The sequence below is a fragment of the Typopeltis vanoorti genome, chromosome 16 (assembly GCF_054136105.1).
Source record: "Typopeltis vanoorti isolate ZY-2024b chromosome 16, IOZ_Tvanoo_1.0, whole genome shotgun sequence".
NCBI classification, from domain to species: domain Eukaryota; kingdom Metazoa; phylum Arthropoda; class Arachnida; order Uropygi; family Thelyphonidae; genus Typopeltis; species Typopeltis vanoorti.
The window spans coordinates 37,965,128-37,987,440 of record NC_143564.1 but is presented as its reverse complement, the minus strand read 5'-3'; the positions used below and the strand labels follow the sequence as shown (position 1 = coordinate 37,987,440).

Below are 22,313 nucleotides of genomic sequence, written 5' to 3'. Positions count from 1 at the left end.
AGACTTCCTTGAAACGATCGTTACTGGTGACAAAACATGGTGTTTTGAGTATGAGCCTGTAACAAAGTGGCAGAGTGCTGAGTGGAGACCACCAGAAGAGGGGCATCTGAAAAAAAGTTATGACTGCTTGGAGAAGTCAAAAGTAAAGATAATGCTGATTTGTTTCTATGATTCCAAGGGTATCCACATAGAATTCGTTCCGCTTGGCCAAACAGTCAATGGTGAGTTTTTTGTATTGAAGTTTTGAAGTGATTGATAGCGAGAATTTGTCACGTATGGCATGAATATTGTGATGAAGGCAGCTGGTCACTTTTGCACGATAATGCCCCATCTCATCGTTCGAATATTGGGAGACAGTGTTTGAGCAAAACCCAAGTTTGGGTGTTTAATTACTCACCATATTCACCTGATTTAGCACCCTGTGACTTCTTTCTCTTCCCCCGACTTCATTTGCTGATGAAAGGAAAGCTATACGACACCATTGAAACGTTCAAGCAGCAGTAACTACAACCCTCAACAGTATCCCAAAAGCCGATATAAAAAAACTCATTTAACGAATTAATTGACTGTGCCAAATGCTGTATCATAGCGGAGGGTGAGTATATTGATTGAAATAAATTATTTGAATAATTATAATTGGCCTGTGTTTTATTTTCGATCAAAAGTTTGGTTTCTTTTTGGACAGAGGATATATATATCTCAAATAAGCTCAGAATCACTCTGGTTAGTTTGAAACTTTTTTTTAAATTTCTTTTTATATTTGGCTATAAAACATGGATGAATTGATAATATCATCCATTTTAATTATTTAACTATGCCAAATTGAAGCCTTTCAGTGCTGTATTTCTGTAGGTTATTATGCATCTACTGAGAGTTCACTTATGACAAATTTAACTTTGTGATATAAAATTTCCATGTTGTTATCCCCATGAATAGATAAAAATCCTGCAGAGTTTCTGAAAGCAGGAGGGAGGAAACTAGAAAACAAAATGTATGAATTTAACTGTATGGAAGAAAGAGCAAATGCCAAACGAATACAGGAAAAATCTGATCTGCCCAATATGTAAAAAGAATAACAAAACAGTTTGTGGAAATTAGATAGGTATTTCTCTGTTATATTCCATATACAAAATATTCACTTCTGTGTTAAAAATCAAATTAAACCCACTTCTGGAGAAGATAATGGGTGTCTGCCAAGCAGGTTTCAGGAAGGCAAATCTGCAGTTGATCAGATGTACATAGTTCAGCAATAATTAGAGAATTTTTTGAAAATTTAATATAAATATTCATCAGATTGTTGTTTATTTCCAATAAATATATGACAGCATTAATAGAAAAAAATTATATGAAAATATGATAAATTTTGATATAATCATAATAAGACTTACAAGATTAACTGTTGAAAACTCAAAACGCACAGGTGATAATACAAAATGATTTAATATATATCTTTCCAATAACCCAAGAATTAAACAAGGAGATAGTGTAGCTTTGAATGCATTATTTGATTGTTGCCAATAGACACATCAATGCAGATTTTAGCATACACCATTGACATTAACATATTATTAAGAACCAAATAGAAAAAAGCAGAAGAAACATATTTGGAATTAGAAAAATTACTATATGAGATAGGGCTAAAATTTAATCAACAAAAATTCAGAATAATAATTAATACCAGGCAGAATCAGTTAACTGATGCATGTGAAAATTAGGAAAACCTTGAAATAGAGAAAGTGGAACAATTTAAATATCATCATCATCATCAAATTCCTGCCATGTACCCTCAAGGGGTGTACAGGATATGATAGTGCTACATGAAAAAAATTACATCATTATTAATTTCCTATCTACAATTTTCCTCCAAATCAGTCTGTTACTTGTCAAGACTCCAACATTATCAGATCTTATATTTCTATGGTCTAAAGCACTTTGTACCGTATCAATCCACCTATATCTTGGTCTTCCTCTGGGTCGTTTTGCTGCCAACCTGGCAGAGACCACTTGTTTTGCTAATCTTTCCTCGCCCATTCTATTTAAGTGACCATACCACCTGAGATTAGCTCTGCTAACGCATTCCTGGATGCTGACAATGTCAAGTTCTTTCCTAATATCCTCGTTTTTAATATGATACTGCCATTGATGCCATCTGTTCATGCCTATAATCTTTCTCAGGACTCTCATATCTGTGGTCTCTAGTCTTTGGTCAAGTGTTTTACTTCTGACCCCAGCTCTCAGATCCATAAGTTAAAACTGGTTTGAACACTGTCTTGTATACAGCTAATTTAGTGTTCCGACTAATTTCTCTCTTATTCCATATGAATTTATTCAATTGACTTCCCACCATACCAGCTTTGCTGATTCTGTTGTCTATTTCTATATTTAATTTACCATCTTCAGTAAAAATCTTGCCTAAATAGCTGAAATGTTTTACTTGTTCCACAGGTTCTCCATTCACAACACAGTTGACATTTTCAATGATTCTGCCTATTTTCATTGTCTTTGTCTTTTTATTGCTGACCTTCATACCATATCTATTACAACAGCTATTCAATTTAGTCAGAGAATCTTGCAGACTTGTAGCGGATTTATTTAGAAGTATAACATCATCAGCATAAAGCAAAGAGCTGACATTAACATCTCCAATTTTGATATCATGTTTAATACCACTTTCCTTCATAATGTGATCCATATAGATAATGAATAACAGAGGGGATAATGTACATCCTTGTCTCACACCAGATTTAACATTAAACCATCTTCCTGTACTTCCTTCAATTCTAACTGCTGACTTACAACTCAAATAAAGACTAAGTATTGCTTGATATAATGCCCCATTGACACCATATAACTGCAGCATATTGAATAGCTTCTCTCTTGGCACCTTGTCATATGCCTTTTCCAGATCGACAAAACTTAAATACAGATCTTTGTTATATCCCCATGCTTTCTCCACTATTTGTCGTAAAGTGAAGATCTGATCCTGACAGCCTCTATTTGGCCTGAATCCAGCTTGTTCTTCACCAAGCTTTTCTTCCACAATTCTTCTCAACCGTTTCTCAAGTATACTTGCATAGATCTTGCCAGGAACACTCAGTAGGGAAATACCTCTGTAATTCTCACATGCAGTTTTATTTCCCTTTTTATGTATGGGTATTATGAGAGCTCTACTCCAATCATCGGGAATTCGTCCCTCTGTCCAGGCTTTCTGAACTATGCAGTGCAGCCACTCTAAGACTTTTATACCACCATACTTCAGCATTCCTGGTAGAATATCATCTACTCCTGCTGCCTTTCCGAATTTCAAGCTTTTCATAGCTTTTTCTACTTGAAGTATGGATATGTATTCCTGACTGCATGCCTGGTCAGTGTTTTTTACCACTGTGCTGTCATCACTGCTTGTTTCATTTAGCAGTTTTTCAAAGTAATTACTCCATACTTCAAGGATATCTTTTTCTCCCGTTTTCATGTCACTTTTATCATCTCTAATTCCTTTTACAGCACTCTTTCCTCCATTCTTAAGCTTCTTCAACGACCTCCAGAATATTTTGCCACCTTCTTGATATTTATTTTCTATATTCTTGCCAAAGTCCTCCCATGACTTTTGTTTAGCTAGTTTTACACAGTGTTTAGCATTCTTGCATTTGTCTCTATATACGCAAGAGCACAAGCTGACTTATTTGACAGGAACTTTTGGTATGCTTTCTTCTTTTCCTTCACTGCCTCTTTAACTTCCTGTGTCCACCAGGGAGTTCTGATTTTTTTTATCCTTACAGACAACCTCACCACATGCCTCTCTGGCAGAATCAATCAATGTTTTCTTCAGATTTTTCCACTGAATCTCCAAAGTTTGATTCCTGTTCTCAAACTCTTTCATTTTTTCTTCAATAATCTTTGTGTATTTTAGTCTACAGCTCACATCTGAGAGCTGCTCAACTTTTATTCGCTTTAAAACTTTCTTACATGTTATTCTTTTCAATATGAAATTCAATTTTATCTTGCTCAAGATTAAATAGTGATCACTTCCAATTTCAAATCCTCTGTACACTCTGGTGTCCTGCACCAGGGAGAAAACATCACTATCAACAATAACATAGTCAATGAGACTTTTCTTATTCCTAGCCTCTTCTCTCCATGTGAATTTGTGCACATTTTTATGTTCCAACACGGTGTTAGTAATAACCAGTCCATGACCTCAGCAGAAATCCAACAGATATTTGCCATTATTATTAGCTTTGCTCTTTTCTCCAAATTTTCCCAAAATATTTTTGTATGTCTCACAATCATTTCCTACTCTGCTATTTAGATCCCCAACAAGGACCAACTTTTCATTGTCTCAGTGGCTTTTTCTAAAGCCTCAAAAAATTCCTCCACTTCTACCTTAGTAGAACCTTCTGTGGGACCATAGGCACAAATAAGTCTCATTGTCCAGTTCCCCATTCTCATATTTGCCCACATTACTCTACTTGAGACTGACTGCCATTCAAGAAGATTAGCCTCGTATTTTTTGTTGAATACTATGGCTACTCCTTCTTTTCCTTGATTGTCATTGCCTGAATATAACATTTTGTATTTATTGCTCAGAAAGATCTCACCAGTTTTGGTCTTTTTTGTTTCAGTCACCCCTGTTATGTCGATCTGGTACTTATCTAATTCCTCAGCTAGCTCCATTTCTTTTAAATATATATAATATTATATAAAATATAAATAAAATTTATATATAAATAAAATATATATAAAATTTAAATGTTTAGGATACTATTCAACTGAATGATATGATGGAAGAGCAGCATTGCTTAAAGAAGTGGTAATCAGGCTTTCTGTTTTCTCTCTCTGTCATGTATATTCAACTCAAAAGATATCCATTGGAAGACTAAACTACAAATATATAAATTGATAATTTGTCCAGTTCTTACCTACATATGTGAAAAATGAATATTTACTGTGATGGTGGACAATATGATTTCAGCTTTTGAAAGGAAAATCCTTAAAAAAAAATATTTGGCTCAGTGAATGATAATGATCTCTTGATAATCAGATACAACCATGAGTTATATTGACTCTATAAAGAACCTGCAATATATATAGCATAATCAAGTTCCAAAAGTTGCAGTAAGTATGTAGGACATGGTTTTTGTATAAAAAATGACAGTATTTTTAAAAAGATTATAAATAGCAAAATTCCTAAAAGAACAAGAGGAAAACCAAGATGAAGATGGTTAGACGTGATTAGTTAAGATAGCAACATCATATTGCATTATCCAAACTGCAGAAGTTAGGTCCTGGATACATAGGTTTGGAGACACAAATCCATGAGGCCAAATCTCAATTTAAGCCTTTTGCCTGTCCTGAATTAAAATTATTTCATATTGTTTTGAATGATTCCTTAGTTCTGTCTGAAGAAGAACCTAAATAGCTATGAAGACAAAGGTTATATTCTCACAAGCTCTCTGGCATTCATTTTAATTTCTGTCTTTGCTGATTGTGTATATTCAATGTGCCTTTGATAATGCTATCTTGAGCTGGTAAAATGTCAGGTTGTAAATATTTAGTTTATTCAGTAAATTATATTTCATTTCTGTTTCAATGTAGTTTTCTTCCAGTAATGTTAACATGAATTAGTACAAATACAGCAGTCTGAACGTGGAAGTACCCAGAGGGTGCACACAAAATATTTGAATACCAGTTGAAATTCTGTGTTCTTATTCTATTTTTCTTTAGCTTTGTTATATCTTTTTCCTTGAAAATGCTTCACTTATTATAAATGAGATATTAAATGAGATTAAAATATTGAAATTTTTTCACTTTGTGTTGTTATTAATAAACTATCAAAAATTTATATGTATTACAAAAGTTATATTATCAATATGTGCTATTTATTACATAAAAATAATTCAGTTGTACTGATGTAAAATCTTTACCAACTTTTCCTTTTTCATTGTGTCAGCTGCCTTCTCTAATGCCTCAAAAATTCCTCCATTTCTTCCTTCTGTGGAACCTTCTGTGGGATCATAGGCACAAACAAGTCTCATTATCCAGTGCTCTATTCTAGTATTTGTCCACATCACTCTACTTGATATTGTCTGCTATTCATGAAGATTATCCTCATATTTAGTATTCGATACTATAGATACTCCTTCTTTTCCCTGATTATAATGGCCAGAATCTAACATTTTGTTTTTGTTGTTTAGAAAGATCTTACCTGTTTTTATCTTCTTTGTTTCAGTAATGCCTGTTATGTCAACCTGGTGCATATCCAGTTCTCAGTTCTTCTGTTCTGTTTGTTTTCCATTAATGCATCTTATGTTGATGGTGTCAATCTTGAATTCTTCTGATGGTGAGTTGGGATTTGTTCTAGTAGCTGACTTTTCACTCTTCACTTGTTCACCCTAGTTCCCTGATGAAAACAATGGGGCCTTGTTTAACCAGGTGATGCTATGTCACATTGTATCAACATTTTGCATTAATGTTAATATGTACATATTAATATGAGAAAAATTTATTCTTCTATTTGAATGGAAGTAATATTTCAAATTAAGGATATTAATGAATCATTTTGGTTTATAGTCTTTTGGATGCAGCCCAGACTCCAAGTAGCAAAGAAAGTTCTCCTAGTCATGCTCATACTAGGACAGGATCTCTTGATATGTCAGATTTGCCCAACATGGTGTTACCAGATAAAACTTCAGTCCATAGGTTTGTTTTTGCAATTTAATTTATTCGTAAAAATGAGATATAACAATATGATTGTTTTATATCCACTTTTTATGTGCAACAAATGTGAAATTTGAAAGAAATGTGAACTTTTTTCATAGAATATAATGTGATCATGTTAAGAAAAGTTAATGAAAAATGCTTTTAGTTGGTCCAGTAATAGAATTTTATTTGCATTATTATTTTGTTAGATACATGATGCAAACATTATAGATTTAACTTGGAAAATTTTAATAAATAGTACTACAATTAGTTGCAATGTTTGTGCATTTCATCAGTAAAGTTATCCAGCATCTTTGGAGATAATATAATGTTACTTAATACTGAAAAACTAAAATACTAAACAGACTGCATACAGAAATAGATGCAGTCTTTTAAGCACTGACAGTTTAAGAATTGAAATTATTAACCTCTGAAGATATGTGACTAGTAGCGTGATTACTGAAATTTTGATAGATATTATCCTTTTTGCCGCATCCATCTCATTAAGGTCTACTAAATTTAACTTTGTTCCAGTCCCTAGTTATATTTGTTTGTTGTATCATGTGCTCTGATCCATCTTCAGAGACTTCTTAATTAATCTTTTCCCATTATTTCCTTGTGTTAGGCTCAATGGCCTATGGCCAAGTAATATGGCTCATTGGAAACCTAATTAACCCCCAACCGGCCACGACGTCTATAGACGTCGAGATAAATCTGGATACAAGGCTCTAAAACCCATTGAATAACATGGATAAGAAGTGCAATTTGGTGTCCCTATTTCATCCACATTGGCTGGTAGGGAGGTTAATACTCTGATAGTACAGCAAATTCTCTCTGCTCTAGTGTCTTAGAGCTGCCATTTGCATGTATTCTTCTGGCCAGTCCACCTGTTTTGCATGATGAAGAACCTGAATTTCTGGGAACAAAATCTTTCTATTTCCATATGAGACTAGCTAACTCACCTTCAGTTAAAAAGCCTTGATAAAGGTTCTTTACATCCTTGACAAGATTCAAATTTGGCTCTCCAAATAATATCATCGGAATCAGCTGAGGTACAGAGCCTCTCCTTAATTAATCTTTAATGATTAAAAAAAATGTCTGCTAAGTGGCAAGAAGCCTGTGTTCCAGTCCATTCCAAATTCTGTGAATTCATGTACTTTAACCTGTTAACTCTCTTATGCCCTACACCACTACTACTAAATATCCACAATACTCCGTGGGTGTAGTGCATATAATAACTTAATTGGAATGGTTGTGGATCACACACTTGACAACAGTAACCTGTCCCTCTTAAACACTGAATGTAATGCTTTCCAAATGCCTACCTGAACCCCTCAATTATCATTCTTACTTTTGATACACCTAAATTTCCACCATCTGTAACACAGGGTATCTTAATTGTCCTATTAGGCTGTACATTCCTAATCCACTGAGACACTTTAAATGTCAGAAATATAGGCATGCCCAAACTGCCTGTTATGTTTCTACCACCTCTGTCATGTGGTAGTAGAAAACCTCCAAATCAGTGTGTCACCTGTTAAGACTCCAACTATCAGATTTTATATTTCTCCCTTTTAAGGCACTTTTTACTGTATCAATCCATTTACATCTTGGTCTTCCTCTGGGTCTTTTTCCTACCAACCTGGCAAATAGCATTTGTTTTGCTAATTGTTCCTCTTGCATTCTATTTAAGTGACCATACCACTGGAGATTATCTCTACTAACACATTCCTGAATGCTAACAATGTCAAGTTCTTTGCTAATATCTTCATTTTTAATGTGATACTGCCATCAATGCTATCTGTTCACTCCACTAATCTTTCTTAGAACTCTCATATCTTAGGTCTCCAGTCTTTAATGTTTTTTTTTTTTTTTCACATTTGACGTCCGTAGACACCGTATGGTCACTGCCGTATCTCACATGGATTTGGCAATGATGTCTTCTGTTAGAATAGGTGGTAGAGGGTTGCAGATTCCCTTTCCACACATAGTTTGTAGGACAATCACAAACATCCATGCCCACAGCGGGATTTGAACCTGCAGCCTCATGGCTGGAGAGCAGACATGCTAACCACTCGGCCAACCAGGCCGGCTTTGATCAAGTGTTTTATTTCTAACCCAGCTCTGAAATCCGTAAGTTAAAATTGGTTTGAACACTGTCTTGTATGCAGCTAGTGCTTTGACTAATTTCTCTCTTATTCCATATAAATTTATTCAGCTGACTTCCTACCATACCAATTCTTTACTAATTCTGTTGTCTCTTGCCATATTTAATTTACATCGTCACTAAAAAGTGTGCTAAATAGCTGAACCTGTTTTACCTGTTTTATATGTTCACCATTCAGGATATAGTTGAAGTTTTCAATGTTTCTGCCTATTTTCATTGTCTTTTTATTGCTGATTTTCATACCACTTGAATGAGATTGAACTTGATAACTTTATATTGCAACTGCCTCAGACTATACTTATCATTGGTGACTTTAATGGACACATCGCTCTTTGGGATAATGCCAACATGAATGGATGAGGTCATATCATTGAGTGAGTGCTTGATAATCATGACCCATTCCTTCTTAATAATAGAGGCAATACTGTAAAATGATGTTTCTTGTTCCCTTTGTATATCTTACACTATTACTTTTACTTATTCTTCTTTTACTTTAATTTCTCTATATATCTTTACTTTCTCTTTATCTCTTTATACTCTATTTACTTTACTTGCTTTATTACTCTATACTCTATTTACTTTACTTGCTTTATTACTCTATACTCTATTTTTACTTTATTTTACACTATTACTTAAGTCACTACAGGTTATCTAATTTCTAATACCTTGGGAACCTTGGAAAATTTATTTAATGTTACGACTGCACTGCCAAGATTCCCCTTTGGGGGTATTAATTAAGTTATTGACAGTTGTAGCTACTCTTATTTATCTTCGCTCACAGGTTCGCATTTTATTTAGAAACAGTGCATTGGAATGAGGATCAGTGAATGCACATTCTTTAACATAACAAACATATTTATTAAACTAGGATGCAATAATACAGTTTCTTAAATGAATTGGCTTCAGAAAATTAAAAGCTAAGAAATATAACATCTCATACAATATACATACATAAACACATGCAGCAATGCTATCATACACCAATCTATAATCTCATCCCAACTAGTTTGTTCATGCAATATATATATGTTAAAGATACCAAGCTATTTTAAACCTGGTTTTACTCCATTTCCCAAGTAAGCAAACAGACAAATAAGTCAAGTTTGCGCCTGCATGCAATGCAAGTCTAGCTGACCCTGCAGGTAGTGCAAGACCAAGATAACTCATGGTAAAAGTAGAATAAGCTCTGATCACTAATCTTAATATTTACCCATAATGCAAAGCACATCTTCTGGAGGAGATGTATGATACTTTGTATTAAAGGCAAGGGGCCACTACCCAGACCGGTTTCGACCTTTATTGAGGTCTCATCAGTGGGAGCCAGGCTAGAAATATCAATATTTTAGTAATACAGAGCTTATAAGTATTTTACCAGAACAAGTTACCATAAGGTGTTTTAACCTTATTAAATAAAAATCTCAGGAGGAGATAAAAATGTAGAAAGTATTTTACCTTGGGTATAATAAATGTTAAAGATACCAAGCTATTTTAAACCTGGTTTTACTCTATTTCCCAAGTAAGCTAACAGACAAATAAGTCAAGTTTGCGCCTGCATGCAATGCAAGTCTAGCTGACCCTGCAGGTAGTGCAAGACCAAGATAACTCATGGTAAAAGTAGAATAACGGCAAACTTATTTAATAATCAAATAAGTTTGCCGCAAATCAAAGCATCATACATCTCCTCTAGGAGATGTGCTTTGCATTATGGGTAAATATTAAGATTAGTGATCAGAGCTTATTCTACTTTTACCATGAGTTATCTTGGTCTTGCACTACCTGCAGGGTCAGCTAGACTTGCATTGTATGCAGGCGCAAACTTGACTTATTTGTCTGTTTGCTTACTTGGGAAATGGAGTAAAACCAGGTTTAAAATAGCTTGGTATCTTTAACATTTATTATACCCAAGGTAAAATACTTTCTACATATATATATATATACCGGTACTTCAATCAACAAGTTTCTCATATCTAAATTATACCAATTTTCTTTAGCCTCTTAGTATGTCCTGCCGAATATCAGTCAATCTTCCGCAATGCTAAACATACACATAAAGGTTTTACTCACAGTTCTTCTCTTGACACAACTGGCTCTTTCATCTCTTATCTGGTTCCACTGAATTCTTTTTCTATCCTGGGCATCAACACTCGTGTGGGCTTCTTTTTCTTTAGCACCATCGCATCCTGAAGGGTTTTCGGGGCCCGGAGCATATTACACCGAAACTGACTGCTTCTCCGTCCTGGGCCTTAACATTCGTGCAGACTTCTTTTTCTTTGGCTCCGTCACATCGTGGAAGATTTTTATGGCTTGGAGCATATCTCACCGATACTAAATGCTTTTCTGTCCTAGGCCTCAACATTCATGCAGGCTTCTTTCCGTTAGCGGTGTCGCAAAGTGCAGAATTCCCAGGGCTTGATGCATATTATTACAGTTCGACTTTTCCTTCAACATTTCCCTACTTCTCTCCGGACATCCAGTGGACCCGCGTCTGTGATGCTGGATCCCGAGACACTACGAAAAGAGACTGCATTTCCTTTGCGTTTCTGCATACCTGCTTCCTTCCTCATTTCTGCCTCTGCAAACCTGCATAGTGCCATTGCGTTGCTGCATATTGCCTCTGCCTACTACATACTGCTTCTGCTGCCTCTGGATACCTCTGGATCTGCTGCCTTTCGAATTTTTCTTGATCCTTTCTTATACTTCCTCTTGCGGCCCCTGGATTAAGGATTGAGAACCCTAACATTCCTGCACAAAAGAGGATGTGACCTTCAGAGTTGTTGATTACTTCTGTTTCTCACAGAACACACAAAAACAGTCTTATTTACGAAGCGTGAGAGATCCTTAGATGTTCGCTGCCTGTTGTTGCACTGTCCTTGAGACATGTATTAGGTTAAGCTCAAACAATTGAAGGCACTTTACATTTTACAAACAAAGCTTCTAAGCCATTTCTCTAAAATCGGAACCACTTCAAATGCCGGGCTGCTTTCTAAGGCATTGCCCTTGAAATATACAGTTTAACATTCCTACCATTTCAATATCTACTTGCATGGTTTTTCAAATCACAAAATTATTATAACTATTATATTATAACTACAGTTAATATAAAAATTCATAATAACAAAATTCCACAATCAGTGTTAAATTAAAATATCCTTCTATGTACAATGTTTGTGACCTCTGTAAAAGTCGATGCAAAGTAAGAAAAAAATTCCTACCGCATTGAATTTTACAATACACCTATTTTCTGTGTGCCTACCTGCTCATATTCTGCAGTTGATCTTACAATTTGCTCTCCTCTCCTGCGATCTTTACACTGTTCATTTGGGATGTTGAAGAGAACATCTATGGAAGCGATAAATATGCCACCATATCAAACAGACATACGAAATGCACTGTTTGTCTACTTTGGAACATAATGGATATGTTGTTGCTGATCCTAAAGCTGTTGCAGATACTTTGGGATTTAATTTTACTAGAATCTCAGCAACAGCTTCCTATCCTCCTGAATTAGTAATTTTGAAAGGGGCAACAAGAGAAATAGCAGCTAAACTTTTCTACCAGTGTGCTAGAGCTACAATCAGCCTTTTGTTAAGGAGAAACAAAAAAAGCGCTCTTCTACTCTGTAATGACATCCATTATGAGATGATAAAACATCATCTTCCATGGATATTGACTATGCAGCAGAATACTTACAAAGGGAGAGTTTCTGGATGCTTGGCATAAGTTAATTGTCATTGCCATCCCAAAAACGAGAGGATCCAGCACAAGCAATCAGTTATCGACCTATTGCTTTGATCAGTTGTCTTTGTAAGATATTGTAAAAAAAGGTAAATGCTTCTCTATTATTTAGAAAGCATTGAACTCCTTTCCAACACACAAAGGATTTTGTGGACATTGATCAACATATCGTCCATTTAGAAATGCTGAAACAAAAACATTTTAGTTTTAGTCTTCATTGACATGGAAAATGTTTTATGACACAGCCTGAAGAAATGGCATATTAAAACACCTCTTTAATCTTGGTCTGAGGGGACACCTTCCTATTTTTACTAAAAACTTTCTGTCCAGTCTAGTCTTCCAAGTCCAAGTGGGAGCACATTATCTAATCAATATCATCAAGAAGAAGGTGTTCCTCGATGTTCCATCTTAGGTATGACACTCTTTGCTATCAGAGTTAATTCAATCACTGAACAACTTTCTCTCACAATAAATAATATTCTTTGTGTCGACAACTTCACAATTTACTGTAACTCCTGCAATATGCAGATAATTGATAGTCAACTTCCACAATTAATTAATCATGTCTATTCATGGGCTCTTAGTAATTGATTCGAGTTTTCAGCAGAAAAAACTGTTTGTGTACATTTCTGCTCAAAACATATTCTTCACTCAGATTTTGATTTAAGAATTGGACGAAGTATTTATCCATTAATACCAGTGGCCAAGTTCTTGGGCCACTGGTATTAATGGAAAAATCATCTCATCTTTTACAGAAAGCTTACATTCTTTATAGACATTTGTCAACCTAGAGACAAATGCAAAAAAGAATTTAATCTCCTTCACACCCTATCTTCTACAGAATGGGATGCTCTTTGTTCTTTGCTCCACCTTCATCATTCACTTCTATGGCCAAAGCTTGGTTATGGGTCCCAGATTTCCAGTTCAAAGGAGAGCACACTCCACTGGTTGGATCCTATCTTTCATCAGAGTATACAAATAGCTATTTGTGCTTTTCACACATAGCCCATTCAAGGTCTTTATGTTGTCACAAAGTATCTGTCAAACCATCTGAGAATTTTATGTTTTCCTAGCCAGACCATGGTGAAATGCAGAAAAGACAGCAAACACGGAACTTTAAAACCAAGCATAGTGCTCTTCTGCAGATATGTGCATGAGCATAATTCATTATCCTCTCAGCCAAAAATGCATCCTGGTTCTATGTTCATCTTCTATGACAAGATGAACAACAACAATTAAATTGCAGTTTGGAATCCAATAAATTAAGGATAGATATTATTATGAATGCCCGACTGCTCCTGCATGCACTCCAAGTTTTTCTTCTCTTTCCTTATTCCTACAAGTTTTTCTTCTCTTTAGCAGTATAGTTATCTTATGCAGTGACTTAACTAGCTTAACAAAATGTGATCACTAAACTTTAGGGACGACATTGCTAAAGCAGTGTTTAGTTTAGCGACCATACTGCTAAGTCTCTAGTCTTATTGACCACTTGCAGCAAATTCCCACTGATGTGATACTCTGCCTACAGTGTCCTCTATCTAAAATACAAAACTCCACACAAGTGAGAGGTTCAGTGTCACAAATGATAATGAATTCCATTTCAGTATTGCCAAGGACATTGGACTGAAATTCATTATCATTTGCCCATGTAACCATTATGTTCCAGTGAAGCCAATATATCATTCATTCCCTTTCAGTTCTGTAACATAAGATAACATAACAATGAGGCATGCTTTGCCAAAACATCAGCAGCATCTTGCTATGCACCTGAATTGCTTATACTAAAAGCAAAGAAGATAAAAAATATCAGATTCTCTTATTTAATGGTCTGCAACTCTACAACAGTCCACTCAAGAAGTAAGAATTGAAAACCAATGTTGAGCAAATACTGCAGGAACAATGATTTGTGAATGTGAAAATGGTTTTGACTGTCTATTATTATCTTTAATTAATCATCTGCTCTGGCTTTATAAAAAATTTTTCTCTGAGAATGAATTTCTGGACACCTGACAAATGGAAATTATTACTGCTTTCCAAAACCAAGGTAAGGGTGTTCAGGAATCTCATTCAATCATCAACCAATAGCTCTTACTGTCTGCTTGTGCAAGATCACCTTGGAATAAATGATCGTCTTATCTCTTAGGGTTTCTGAAAAACAACAACCTTTTTTTCTGAGACACAGTCTGGCTTTTGGAAAAAATCATTCAACATTAGATCACTTTATATAGTTGTAGATGTTGTTATTATTTTCTTAATTCCCATAGAGTCACAAGACTTGTCGTGGGAGGTCAGCCTTAGTCAGCAAAAAGTCGATCATACCACTCTTTAAACTCTTCCAGTCTGCATGTTCACCACCCTCTCTGGCATTGTATTCCATGTTCCTACCAATCTCCATGCAAAAAATTTACTTCTTACCCTTTTACTCACCACCTTCTTTTGCTACTTCCAAGGGTGGCCCCTTGTCCTTGCTCCTTTATAACCATATGAAAAATCTCTGCAGTATTAATATGATTAATACTGCAGAGATTTTAATCATATCTCCCTTGGCTTTTTGTCCACCAAACTCTGCAGTCTGCATGCCCTCAGTCTTTCCTCATAATCAACATTGTACAGTCATGATATAATTTTTATTATCCATTTCTGGACCCTCTCCAAGCTTACTTCATCCCCTTCAAATCCTGATGACTAGATCTAAGTACTGAAATCCAGATGTAGTCTAATCAAAGCTTTATACAATGGGACTAGCATATTTTATCTCTCGTGGTCAGTGTTCCTGAACATTGCCACAGTTCTCTGAGATGTCTTCACAACCTTTGCAGTACCTCCTCGAAACTTCGAATCTCTATCCACAATCACTCCAAGAACCCTTGCTTCCTCCACTTCTTCCAGTATAATTCCAACAAGTGAGTATAAAGCATCCCATCTGTTTATCCCAATTTTTAAAACCTTGCATATGGTTACATTAAACTGACATCCTCATTTATTTCCCCATCTTTCCAGCTCACTCAAATTCTCTTGAAAAGCCAAAACACCAGTGCTATTACTAATAATCCTCCTAAGTTTTACATCATCTGCAAACAACTGAACATCTCTCTGTAGTCCTGTGATAATATCATTGACATAAAGATTGAACAGTAATGGTCCCAGGACTGAACCCTGTGGAACTCCACTTGTCACCTTCCTACTCCCTGTTACTGCTCACCCATATACAACTCTCTAATATCTGTAAGAGAGTCAATCACCAATTCAATCCACTAACATGATACCCAAACCCATATGATGCAACTCAAAAATCAATTTGTCATGTGGCACTCTGTCAAATGCTTTGGAGTGAAAAATGACAGTGTATGCTTACCCACATTCACTGTTCTTATTACTCTCTTGTAAAAGGTAACTACTTATTGCTAAAATGAGAATGCCCTTTAACAAATCCATGCTGGCCTACATAAACAATATTATCCTCATCTGCCCAATTCTATATATGAGTCCATACCATTTTCTCCAAAATCTTAACTACAGAAGAAATACAAACAGGCCTATAGTTTGATGAATACATTCTACCACCACCACCCTTAAGCAAGAGTACTATCTTACACTCCTTCCACATGTGTTGAAATTCTAGCTAGTCCCACTGCCTTATTGACATTTAACATAAAATCAGCATTCAGAATACATTATTTTTACTTCTAATACTTCACTAGTCATCATACTTTTAAGAATAAAGCCTGTAATACCAGCATGGAACACTCTAATAAAGTAAAGTGATCATTAAATCCACGATCAAAGACCATGTTATTCAGCGATTTGAATTTGTGGGATATTATTCAGTGCAGTGTATGTGAAATGCATTCATCAAGAAAATTAAAGAATATGTGGAAGGAAATTGAAACTGGAGAGAGTATGTATTAAATGTTTTAAAAGTAGTGTCTTTTAGGTGACGAGAACACAACAAATACCAATGATAAGATGGAAAATGATGTTATTAATGTCAAATGTGTAGCTGTGGAAATAGAGGAAAATGAAATGAATGTTAATAAAGAACTAGAGCACTTAAATGCTATCCTTCATAGGACAAAGCTTGAAATTGAACAATTGCAGAAGCAGCAAGAGTTAAGCAGGACTGAAAAAAGAAAGAAGCAGGTGATCCGAAGGAATAATAGACTGACTGAACAAACCAGAAAAACAAGTTAAGGAAAAAATTATGTATGGAGACTCAGTGATCAGGGGAGTACTTAACGAAAGCATGACAATTTCTCAATATTAGCCACGCCATCTGGATGCAAAAAGGTAAGTCGAAGGAAATGATGTCTTGGTTGGTACAAATGATTTGAGAGGCAAGAAGTATTCTTTGAGGAAGGATGTAAAGGAGTTGTTAGAAGAAGCAAAACTGAAGAGCAAGAATGTGAAAATTGTAAGTCTCCTACCACTCTATGATAGGGGCAAAAGTCTCCTACCACTCTGTGATAGGGGTAAACTGAGGAGGAGGAGAACATCGATAGCCGATGAGTCTATACGTAGATTGTGCAAAAGGAATGATGTAGAATTCGCAGATCTGTGGTCTCTGTTTGATGAAAAGAAAGATTTGTACAATGCTGATGTACTGCATCTAAATGGTTTTGGTGTTAGGTGTCTGAAGAGAACTTTGTTCACTGAGCATGCAGAAGTACAAATTCAGATAAACTTAAGCAATTAGGGTAGAATCAAGTGAGTTTGTGTCAAGGCACCCATGAAGCAAGTGAGTGTGTTTAGAATGTTCAAGTGAGGAATCTAGTCTCTCAAGCAAAACTATTCAATACAATAGTTAGTGGGGGGACTAAAGGGATGCTGCAGTTTTTATATACCAGTGTTTCACAAACTTCAGACATCTTCATACCCCTTCTTAAATTTTCATTATTACCAAGTACCTCCTTATCAGAATAATAATAAATAAATAAAATATATTTAGTTATGAATGTCTATTTTATTTGAATTTAGATGTACATGTAAACAAAAAACATGATTTATTTTTAATAGAACAAACTTTATAAAGATACTATAAATTATCAATGAGAGGAGTGAAATTGCTTATGGTGAGATAAAATTTCAGCAAAATTTATCTCTATAGTTGTTAATTTCAATCTCGGATGTGGTTCGACATCTATAATGCGATTCCTCTTCTTCATCTTAATATCTACAAGGGCCGAAAATCCTTGATTGGAAATAATGGAATAGGTTTCTCTTCGTTTCCCGTCCATGAAAATCCACATTTCAAGTAATTTATATCATACTTGCGAAGTTTTCTTATCTTCTTCCTAGTTGGTTCTTTAGAGATGTCAGACCACACACCCTTATCAATCACACTTGATCCAGATACAATATCAATGTTTTCTTGTTGCTTACAGCTACTTGTATCTGCTATGTACCTCTCTTTTGTGCATTTTAAAAATCCAGTCTTTAACCAATGATCCATACTTAAGAATTTGAAAGCTAAAAAAATTACCATATTTAATGAACAGTCCTTCAACAAATGGCTAGTGAAAGCAGAGCTCGAAACAGACAGCAGTGATAGGCCAGTAGAGATAAAGCAGCTATGAAGACGTTCATATGATTGGTGCGGTATTAACAAAAGATCATGCTACGAAATGACAAAGGCTAGCCGACAGTTGAGTTGAAATGCTATTTCTCTTCAACTGAATTCCTTATATAATATCTGAAACACATTCACTATATATTTCTTAGTTTTAGCACGTTCACTCAAACAAAACCATATGTTGCCGGTGCAACATATGGTTTTGCTTGAGTCTATACAGCATTTTCTGTGGGATGGGACATGCGATTAGTTCGTGCCATTTTTATCCCAGTTGTCTCTAATTGCACTGTTTGTTGAGAAACATATTACACAACCTGCAGATGTCTCTGTACCCCGAACTTCACCGATACATTAAATTTTATTCCATGCATTAATGATGCGTAGCCGAAAATTGCTACAGACCCCCTGAAGACCTTTCACATACACCCGGGTGCACGTGTACCACACTTTGAGAAACATTGCTATATACTAATACCAGAAGTATCAGGAACAAGAGGGAGGAGTTTTGGACATTGGTTAGTGCAGCACTACCAAAAGTTATAGGCATTAGTGAGATTGGCTAACAGCAGATGGTCTAGTTACAGGGATTGAATGTGAAGGGTTTAGTATTTTCAGGGAAGATAGAAGATAAGATGGGGGGAGGTGTACTGATGATGATGATAGCAGATGAATTGCAACCAAAAAGAATAGGATACAGGTGGGACAGAGTGGCTATTCATTTGAAGCAATCTGGTGTGAGATTAAGGCCAGTAAGATGAAATATGCAGTTGTTGTTGCTATAGGCCAGGAAGTTCCACAGATGATCTGAAAGACAGGCATCGTCAAATTAGTACAAGTACGGGTTGAGTGATTATTATGGGGAACTTCAACTATGGAGATATAGGGAAAGAAGAAAGATCACATAGCAGGAAGGAAATAGAATTTATACACCTGCTGAGAGATAATTACTTAAGGCTGCATGTGATGGAGGAAACTAGAGTGGGAGAGTATTGAACCTGGTCATAGCTATCCATAACCAAGGTGACAACATTGCCTCCAGTTAGTGAAAGTGACCATGCAATCTTGACTTGGAAGATTATAAAACATTAGGAATATTATATCAAGAAAGGGTATTTGTGAAACTACAAGGCAGGCAATTATGACATGCTTGGAAAGAAGCTTAAATCTGTACCATGGCATAAAACACTGCAGTGTAAGGATGATAGTAGTGCATGGGATATAGTTAAGAGTCATCTAGAGGAAGCAGTATTAAATTGTATACCTAGGGTAAGGAGGGTTAATTGGGTAGCAGTTAAATGGATAAGTATTATTATTAAGCACGAGCTGACTCATGAACAGTACGACACTTAGGCAAGGCAAGGAAGGCAAAATCAGATTATGAGAAGAATACAACCGAGCAGGCCAAAAGAAATCCCAAAGAGTTCTTTCCTTATGTGACAATTAAGAGGAAGAATAACCTTAATGAGTGATGATGGTTGCAAGGAGAAACCATCCATCAATCAAGGAGAAAATCGTTGAGTTACTGAGTGACCACTTTGCAAGGATATATCATCCTAGTGAGGTTACTGCTTTAACCTATGTGACAGACACTAATGTGAGAACAGAGGTGGATGAATTGGAGGTTCTTAGGATATTGCATAATCTCAATGTATGTGGGATTAGATGGGATATCAGCCAGGGTGTTATGAGAATGTGCAGCGTAACTGGCAATGCCTTTGACTAGGCTGTGTAATTTAAGTCGCAGCTCTGGTAGAATTACAAGAGAGTGGAAAGAAGGCAAAATAATTCCTTTGCATAGGGGAGGTTCTAAGACTACAGTAGCAAATTATAGACCAATCAGTATCTCAAGTGTGGTGATAAAAGTACTAGTAAAATTGGTCAAAAAAAAAAAAGAATTCAAGAATGGGTAGATAAAAATATGATAATGCATGACAGCAACATAGTTTTGTGAAGGGTTGGTCATGTCTTAGTAATTTACTACCTTTTTATATTAGAGTAACAGCTGAGTTGGATAAAGGAAATGGCTACACGATGATTTATACTGGAATTTGCGAAGGCATTTGACGAAATATCACATGGAATTCTGTTACTCAAATTAGAACAAATGGGGATGGATATGACACTGGTTAAGTGGATAAGAGAGTGGCTGGCTGGCTGGACAGATATCAAAAAGTGGTATATGGTGGGGCAGAATGAAGTCAAAAACAGGTGACTAATGGTTCAGTGCTGGAACCATTGCTGTTTAATTTATACATAAATGATATAGGAAATAACCTGAAAGGAAATTTTCAGTTGTTTGCTAATGATGCAAAATTAGGTAGAGTAATAGTTAATTAAGACGATGTGGAGAGCTTGTTGGACAGTTTAAATAGGCTGTCAGTATGGGCAAAATTTAATGGGTGTCAGTTTAATGTCAAAAAATGTAGAGTTATGTGTTTTGGGATAAATAGTTTTTTCAAGCCCTGTATCACATTGATGACACTGTACTCCAGGAAATACATGAAGCTAGAGATTTAGGGCTGGTGGTAGGAGTTAAAGTTTAGAGGCAGTGGTGTAGCTAGAGCTTTTGCCTCCTGGAGCGGTCCCTGAGTTTGCCACCCTTCTCAATACACCAAAAATATTACAAAAAGTCAAAACGACATATAGGGAAATAAATTTAAACACTATTTGTTTTTGAAGTAAAACTTTAATTTCAACATTCTAAAATATTATTTTTTTTGCTTTTCTGTTAGCAAAATCGTCGATGACATTGGCGAAGTCTATTTCATAGTAATGTAGGTAATTCTTAATCAGTTTTATTTAGAAAAACTCCTCTCACAACTAGCAACACTTACAGCAATTCTGAGGAAAATTCGCACTATTTGGAAATGAGTTCTTGAGACTGTATTTTAGAATTAACTGCAAATGTTCAAAAAGGTTCAAAGTGCTGCCTGGGGTGGACCGTCCCCTCTGCCCCACCATAGCTATACCTCTGTTTAGAGGCCATATTGGCAAGGTTTCTCCTATAAGATTACTTGGCTATTGAAGAACACATTAACAAGTAGGGATAAGGAAGTTGTTATTCCTCTTTATAAGGCCTGTGCTCGAGTCTGGTCCCATGGGTTTCTTGGGTGAATGAGGAAGCAGTGGAGAGGATTTAGTGGTGAGTGGAATGTTCCCTATAAGGATAGATTGAAAGTATGTGGATTGCAGATATCAGTTGATAGGAGAAAAAGAGGGGATATTATAGATACATTTAAGTTGCTTAAAGGGTTTTATAGGATAGATGCAGTGGAAATGTTTCAGCACTTCGCTAGAGGGACCAGAACAAGGGTCCATCCCTGGAAGTTGAATAAAGGTGTGTTTAGTAGGGGTGTGATGACTAGATTTTTTGCTTGAAAGTTGTGAATGAGTGGAATGGATTGCCAGAGTCAATTGTGAGTGCTTTCTCTGTTAATGGGTTCAAGGAGAGGTATGATAACCTGTATGGATAGATTGGGTCTCCCGCGTTGAGTCTTCGGACCCATATTTTTTTTCTGCTTTGGTCTCCCGATTCTTACCATCTCCACCTAGCAAGATAATCTGTACCCTATCATTTTTCCTCTTACTTGCCACATAGCAAAGAAACTCCTTGGGATTCTCCTTGGATTGGATGCCAGTTTCCTCTCATATTCTAATTTTTCTCTCCTTACAATACTAGTCACCGGCCTGGTTGGCCCAGTTGTTAATCATGAGGTTTAAATCCCACCAAGGGCTTGCATGTTTTTGATTGTCTTTCACCTTTATACATTCATTCGTACAAATATGTATACGCTCTCCCAAGATGGATGGGGTTACCATGGGAAAAGTAGACCCAATTTTCCCAAATTGGTAGATGTCTTCAACTTTAATGGATGAAAATACAGGCTGATCATCACAATACTAGTCACTTATATTCCTCATGCAACTGTGCTCCACTTTTCTCTTTATAAGCCTTCCGTAATCTCTTTTCTTCTGCAGTTTCCCTTTATTCGTTTAGTCAACTATTTAACTCCAAATTTGCTTTATCTTCTTCACACGAGTTATACAATTTTTTTTTTTTAAGTATCTCCTATGCACTAATGATCCATGTTTTCTTTCAAATTCTTTCATCTATTGCACTTCTGCAAGCTGGTTTCTAAGTCTATG

General features: G+C 35.8%; 1 protein-coding gene across 1 annotated transcript in view; it reads left to right on the top strand.

Annotated features, from left to right (window-relative positions):
- The window catches only part of tweek (transmembrane protein KIAA1109 homolog tweek), a 1,221,702-nt gene that overhangs the window by 774,250 nt on the left and 425,139 nt on the right, over positions 1-22,313 (top strand). The window contains 1 exon segment of the mRNA XM_090406645.1: positions 6,568-6,696. Within this exon segment, the coding sequence (XP_090262771.1) occupies positions 6,568-6,696 (129 nt within the window).